The sequence below is a fragment of the Bidens hawaiensis genome, unplaced genomic scaffold (assembly GCF_021521415.1).
Source record: "Bidens hawaiensis isolate Kalapana, Puna unplaced genomic scaffold, B.hawaiensis_p1.1 tig00001597_1, whole genome shotgun sequence".
NCBI lineage: Eukaryota > Viridiplantae > Streptophyta > Magnoliopsida > Asterales > Asteraceae > Bidens > Bidens hawaiensis.
In genome coordinates, this window is record NW_027491092.1 from 1561189 (window position 1) to 1568784 (window position 7596).

Consider the following 7596-nt stretch of genomic DNA (forward strand, 5'->3'; position numbering starts at 1 on the left):
AACAGTTTGGTTGTGAGATCTTGAATCTTTGACTGGATTCAAATACAAGCTAGTTGCTGCTTGCTGCTAATGGTGTGGTCACATGATATATATGTAGCATCCATCACCTTTCTTGGAGTGTATGTGTCGATCTGACTTTGTGAACAACGTTATTTATCTATACCTCTTAATTTGGGTTCCTCCTTAATTAATTAACCGATGTCACCGTAGGATCCAAGAAAACCTTCCTTGGTATTCTAAATTCAAATACTAAACATTATAATTTTCTATTAATTACCGATAATATTTTGGTTGGCGTAAAAAGTGGGAAGCCCTGAGTTCAAGTTCTACGTATGGCAAGAAAATAGAGAGTTTAAGATGGGTCAGGGGGTTTTCTCATAAATGGTGGCTTTCCTCCTAAGATGGAACGGAGATGATTGGGTAGGTCAGTGATTTAAATAGCCGTTGAAAAGAGGTGGTCTAATTTATATTTATCTTGTTTGCTTATTCCGTTGTTCTCTAGTTGTTAAAAAAAGATTGTGAGTGTGTCATGTGTCATAAACAAGTTGGGCAAACAAAAAACAAATAAATACATATAAGATGCAAATAGCAAGTTTAAATTAAGCCAAATGTGTCATATTGTTACTTGAATTTTATATTCAATTGACTTTCAAAATCGTAAGTAGTATAATATATTTTTATTTTCCAGTATAATGTGTCATATATAATTTGCTAAATGCGGGTGCTTTTCAACAACGTCAAAATTACGATGATGGGTAAGGGAAAGCATCCCTCCCCTCCAAGAAGTATGCTAAAGGAACAACACAGGAGGGAGGCATGATGGAACAAAAAAAGACGCGATGGCCAAAAATACCAACGATAAAGAGTCAAACCCTATAGTAAGGGAGCGAAGGAAGGAATTACATACCAAAAACACGACACACTAATAAGAAAGGCACGGATTTGCCAAGAAAAACGTTTAGAGATTTTTATGAAAACACATGTACGAAAAACGTTTATTTAGAAGGAAAATGAAAAAGAAAATTATTAGTTATAGATGCAGGAAGGGGTAATAAGGTCATTAGTGTATATACATATATATATACATACATACATATCTTGAATATGATAATTGGCATCCCTGTGTGCCGAGTCGGAACAGAACCCACCACAGAGGCAGGCTGGCTGGCTTGGATCGGATCGGAATGCCCGAGTGACTGTCTTTCTTCTTCTCATCAATTTGATTTGAGGTTCAATTCGTAAGTCTAAATCATCCCTAATTGATTAAATCATTTTCAGCTCACACACGCTTGATAGATCTTTCTCTTATATTAGGGCTTATATTATATATTAGGGCTTCTCCTTTTCAGGTAATCTATTCTTCACGGAGTTATTCAATTAATTGATGATATGTAGCCTCATATTTATTTACCACCGATCCATTCGGGTTCAATTCGAATAATTACTTTCATCGCTAAATCTAACAACCTTTTAGCCCATGCTTGCTTTGCTTATTATTATTATTATTGGATATTGGATTTGACCTGTGGTAGCTGGCTGCCTAATTAGGGTTTTCTTTCAGATACATCATCTGATGATGGCTGCTTATATTATTATTATTATTCTATGTATGTGACAATTCACTTGTTATAATCTACGAAAGTTGTGGATCGATGTGTTTTGGGAACCCTCAAATATGCTACTATGATAAAGAGAATATCGCCAGTTGTTATCGAGCGATTTTGAGTTCATGTAACTGCTGACATATTATGGACCGTTTGCGTTTTATAATTTTGTGATTATGTTAATTCCAAGTTTTTAATGATTAACAGGTTGTTAAGATACTCTTGAGGTGAATGATCAAGTAAAGAACAACAAGCACATCATTTTTATCTGGCAGATGGCTGAGAAAGCTTGTGTAAAACGTCTTCAAAAGGAATACCGAGCACTTTGTAAAGTATGCCTTCGTATAATTTCCCCTCAGCGGTTATATTTACATTCGCAGTCCCTTTGTTTTCTGCAATGTGCTTAATACTTCGTATCTTTTTTTGTCTTCTGCTGTTATTATAAATGATATTATATTTATTCTCTCCCCGTTTTCAATTACAGGAACCTGTTTCACATGTTGTTGCCCGGCCTTCCCCAAATGACATTCTTGAGTGGCGTACGTGGGCCTTTCATTATTTTCTTTTTAGCATATTATTCTTTACATATGTATGATACGTTGTTTATTTCAGATTACGTATTGGAGGGGAGCCAAGGAACGCCTTTTGCAGGTTAGTCTCCAAAAAAAAAAGCGTTTCTCATTCTATATATATACATATATGGCTTAAGCTTATGATGATCTTTAAAATTTTGGTCATATAGGTGGATATTACTATGGAAAAATCAAGTTTCCTTCAGAGTATCCGTTTAAACCTCCAGGAATCAGGTATTTAAATCAGAATTCATGATTAGTTTGTGGTTTCTGATTCTTCTGATAGAGTAATTATTTTTTTGTAGCATGACGACTCCAAATGGGCGGTTTATGACCCAAAAGAAAATATGCCTGTCAATGAGTGATTGTAAGTTCATTTTCAAAGACTAAAGTTATAGCATTTAAAAAAGGTTTGAGTAACATTCTCTTTTATCATTTTTCCAGTCCATCCAGAAAGCTGGAACCCAATGTGGTCGGTCTCAAGGTAGTGCTGGTTTAACTGAAGAAATCGCGTATCCTATTATGCTAATTTTTATATTTTCCATTATCATTATTATTATTACTATTTTTATTCTTTGTTCGTTTCTCATGCAGTATCCTTACGGGGCTTCTCTCCTTCATGGTGAGTTTCCTTATCAATTATAAAGAGTTTCACTTTATATGCCAAGTTTCTTTATATTCACTAACGTTTTATACCTTTTTTCTGCCACTTTCATATACACCATACATTTTCAGATGCAAATGCTTACATATTGTTGCACGGTGATTTTAATTGTTATCATCATGATTTTATTAATATTGATGCAGATGGACAACAGCCCTACCACTGGTAGTGTAAACACTACAGTTGCAGAGAAGCAGCGCCTGCAAAAGCATCTCTGGCTTTCAACTGTAAAAAGTGAGTTCAGTATTTCATCAAGCATTACGAATTTTACTCTTTTTCTAATTTTAGCAACTTACTATAAATTATGCGAAAATTAAGTTCCACTTTTTATTGATTTTATTTTATAACCAACCCCCTTTTAATTAATTTAAATTTGTAAATTGTTGATGTGAGACCGGTTGATGCCATGTCTGCTACCACATCCGACGACATGCAAAAATGCTTTTATAAGAAAATTTGAAAATTATTTGTATTTGAGTATAAAAACATGAATAGTTTTTTTTTTAATTTAAAAATAGTTGTTAAATGTCAAATTAGATGATGTGCAGCATATGCACTCAAATGACAAATAGGATGTCGGATGCCATTTTCAGCCACTTTTGATATGCAAAATATTCAAATGACAAATACGATTCCATGTCAGCTAGTTATGCTAAAAATTGACCTGTTGGTCAAACACGTCATTTGTCGCCTCAGTTAATAATAAAATAAAATATTACTTGTTCGCTAAAATCGGTAATTAAGTGCTAGTTAGTTTTTTTATTGCATCTACTATAAAATTTGTTGCTAAAATTGGGAAAAAGTGTATTTTGTGCTGTTCTCTCTTCATAATTCGTAAAGTATTAAACTTTTACCGTTATAACTCACACAATCAATCTTTGTGCATTTTGATTACAGCCCAACATTCAGGAAATTATTTGCAGAGTATGTGAAGAAATATGAAGAGCAACGACTATCTGAGCAGCCCGTTATAGAAGAACAACCTGTTGTTGCAAAGAAGGAAGAAAATTCACAGGAGTTGTTGGACAATAAGGATGAGGTTAAAGGAGTAGAAGCACCGAAAGAAGATGCGAAAGAAGTCAAGAAACAGTCATTTCCGATGTGGATGGTGCTGTTGCTAGTTTCATTTGTTGGTCTCGTAATGGCTTTGCCGCTGATGCAACTTTAATGTGTCATAAAGAAGTTGGTACAAGTTACAAAGTATATTAAGTTTGGTCTGCTAAAAAATGTTGCAAGTAAATGCTTTTGTATGATGTTGGAAATGTTGAAGTTTAATCCTTGGGATTTTGGTTGTCTATATATAAAGGTGCATGTGCTTGATGTTTTAAGGTTTAACCATTTGGATAATGTACCAGTATATCCAAATGCTTAAACTGCTGTTGTCTGACTTACAGTATAAGTATTGCTATGCATTTGAACCTTCACATTTTCTATTTACAACATTTAAGTTTTGATTATAATATTCTGGGCTTACAGAAGTGGTTCTTTGAGCCAGGAAATTTTAATCATTGTAAGGTCTGCATTCAAGCGCTTTCTAGGGTGTGATAGCACACTATAGTTATCTAAAGAAAATCACGTTTACATGTCTACTTTTACTTGCATGTCTATTGATGCCACGCAAACAAATGCATAGAAGTATCCCGTATATGCTCTCTATATGCTTTGTAAGTGTGGATTACTGAGTTGCAAACGAGGCTATAGCCAATGCTTATGACCTCAATGCTTCTAACAGGGAAGCTTCTTCTAGAGGACGCAAGGCCAATGTATAATCCAAAGCGATACAACGGGTTGGTTGGAATATTTAACTATTTGACAGTTACTACTTACTAGACCTAATATTCATTTGCTGCAAGTGTATTGAGAGTTCATGGTCACATAGGCACTAGGATGTTGCTCTTCGTGTATAAAGGTATATCAAGTACGCACGAGGTCTATGGATTTTGTAATATTAGCAATTTTACAATCATGTTGGTGATTTACCAAGGAGGAAGATGGACATTATTGGAATTCTCATATGCAGATCTGGATATTGTTTTCATTTTTGGTTGGAAGAAATCTATTTTATTTGTAAAAATCATATATCAATTTCTTTATTATAGGAAAATGATTAGTTTGAGGATTTGTTTACCTAAAAGAAATATATATAATAATAATAAAATTAGTAGCAATTAATTTACCTAGCTAATATGAAGCAGAAGGGAAGGTTAAGCGTTGACTTTGAATGTCCTGTCCCATAAATAAATAAAGGTCAAAAAGTATCCGGAACATGCGGCGCATAAAATGCCTGCCTGCCATTACTAGAGTAGCATTTTACAAACCAAAGCTTGCTAATTCAAATTCTTCACAACTAATTATTAATCCATCTTCCTCTACAACAAATAAATCAAGGTACACATTTTTCATCAGTTATTATTTATATAGATATAGATAGTTTCTTTCAGGGAAGAAGCATTTCAGGCTATATAAAGTTAAATGGATGAGTTTGACCCTCCTTTGGAATTTCAACAGGTATTATTATTATATATGATATATTCATTTCCCTGTTACATATTAACAAACATATATAATCATCATCATACTTAATAAATCCCACCGATAGCAAAGTTATGGTAGGGTCTAAGGAGGGTATGATGTAGACAGCCTTACTTCTACCCCGTAGGAATAAAGAGGCTGCTTCCGGTGAGACCCTTGGCTCGATAGTAGTTTTGCATCAAGCCTTGGACATAAGACACATAACACTCAAATATATTCATATTCATTTTATATGAATATGTAAAATGAATCTAATGTTGGTTTGTTTTATGCATGATCGTATCAGTTGTTAAAGCTGGAAGCAAAAACAAAGCCTAAAGACTCATGGAAAACTAGTGCAATTTATCAATGGTTGAAAGCCCACAAGACAAATGGAGTTGAGGAACACTCACAGCCACCACCACTGAAAACCAAACACAAAACAACAAGACGAGGTTATGCAAATGTTTCGGGCCCAATAAATGGCGGCTGCACTGCTCAACACCCAACTTCATTCAACCAAACAAAGAAATCACAGGAGGAGATGCCATATGTTTCACTTACTACTGCTACTACTACTCGATCCTATGGTCCTGTTTACCTGGTAACATGATAATAATATCATCCAAGTCATAGTTTCTTTTCTTCTGTTTTTCAACTTTGAAACTGTTGTTGAGGTATATGATCAAAGCGCCACCTATGCTATTCTTCACTTATCAACTTTTTAATTAAATGGTTTTGAACATATGAGCCGATCCACTCATGAGCTCTTTCAGATCAACTTGCTAATGGTTGTAATCGAATAAACGAGCTTGAGCCTAAATAAAAGCGTGTTTGATCAACAATCCCGAGGCCCAATTCTCACTTATCGACCTCGAGTAAGATAGCAAGTCTACACAAGTTCGTTATTTATAAAATTTTATCTTATGTATAGTTCCATAACAACATTTTATAATTATGATAAAAATAACTAAATAATAAATATAATATTATATATAAACACTATAGTTGTAAATATATTAATTAATAAAAACTACTTACGATCCAAGCTCGAATGCTATAAGTAGAGGTTGAAATGGGCCGAAACATATAATAAAACTATTTATGATATACAACATATGAGTTGTATTGTAATCTACAATAGAACATCTTTCATCAATGTTTTCATATACAAAGTACATTCATCAAACAGTATTGATGCTAAAGGGGTTAATAAGCCTTCGACTGCCACTCAAAATCCTTGTTGATGATTTCATTCTAGTTGAAGAAACAGGTGATTTTTTATCTTCATCACAATCAACCTGCAGTATTGGTATGTCAATTACTAAATCCGGTCTACCTGTAATTGTCTGTGATGAAGCTGACTCGGGCGATACAATAATAGGTGCATGATGATAAGTATTATTTGCTTGAGAAGCTGTTAAAGTGCTAACATCACCCCAAAACAAAATATTTGTTGGAAAATATGTTGATTCTTCTTCTTGTGTTTCCAATAAGTTGTCCACTGAGACTGCAGCCTCGTCTGTCACAGGATTTCTTCTACAAATTGGACAAGTTGAATGCGAAGAAAACCACATATCAATGCACTCCACATGAAACCCGTGATTACATTTTGGCAAAACTCGAGTTTTCTCTCCTTCACTGAGCTCCGACAAGCAAACTGCACATTCCAAGCCATCTTTGTAGTCGTTCTGGTTAAACCTTATGACCGGTATGGTTTTTAAAAATGAGGGGTTAAGGCAACACTGAAGGACAGTGACTGCAGGCTGCTGTATCTGGTGGCCCGCTGTAAAATCACCACGACGGGTGCGAGTGTTGGAGGAGGCCTCTCGGCTATTCCAGAACCACTTGGCGTAAAGGTGAACGAAAGAAACGAAAATGATAAGCATGGACAATATTACCATTGAAACTATTAAGATTTTGGCAGCCAGTTCTACTAGATCAGGTGAAGTGCTCATTTTGGGTATAGACCGTATAGGAAATGATGTTTGAGGATCTATTATGAGATGAATTTGAATTGAGGAGATGGGATTATTATTATTATTATTATTATTTATAAGTAAAATCTGTAGAAGAACGAAACCATTGTTTGTAGGTGACCAAAGGAGAAAATAAACAAAGGTGGGGTCTTACATAAAAAAAAATTCCTTTAATTGTTTCTTAGTTTGGAAATATATATTGGCTTTTAGCTTTTTATGTGTTTTGTTACAGGGGATTAGGTTCATTAAGAAAGTGTTTCTTATCG

At 34.4% G+C, this 7596-nt stretch overlaps 1 protein-coding gene and 1 pseudogene across 2 annotated transcripts; one reads left to right on the forward strand and one right to left on the reverse strand.

Moving 5' to 3' along the window:
• Positions 1-1808: 1808 nt before the first annotated feature.
• Positions 1809-4168, forward strand: LOC143589994 (putative ubiquitin-conjugating enzyme E2 33; annotated as a pseudogene). The gene is made up of 9 exons (XR_013145386.1): positions 1809-1936; positions 2089-2143; positions 2217-2255; positions 2347-2410; positions 2482-2543; positions 2621-2660; positions 2771-2798; positions 2984-3074; positions 3738-4168. The product of XR_013145386.1 is annotated as a putative ubiquitin-conjugating enzyme E2 33 (transcript).
• A 2367-nt stretch (positions 4169-6535) lies between these two features.
• LOC143589540 (RING-H2 finger protein ATL60-like) lies at positions 6536-7309 on the reverse strand. Its single transcript, XM_077070276.1, has one exon. The coding sequence runs from the start codon at positions 7307-7309 to the stop codon at positions 6536-6538; it is 774 nt and encodes a 257-aa protein (XP_076926391.1).
• Positions 7310-7596: the final 287 nt, after the last annotated feature.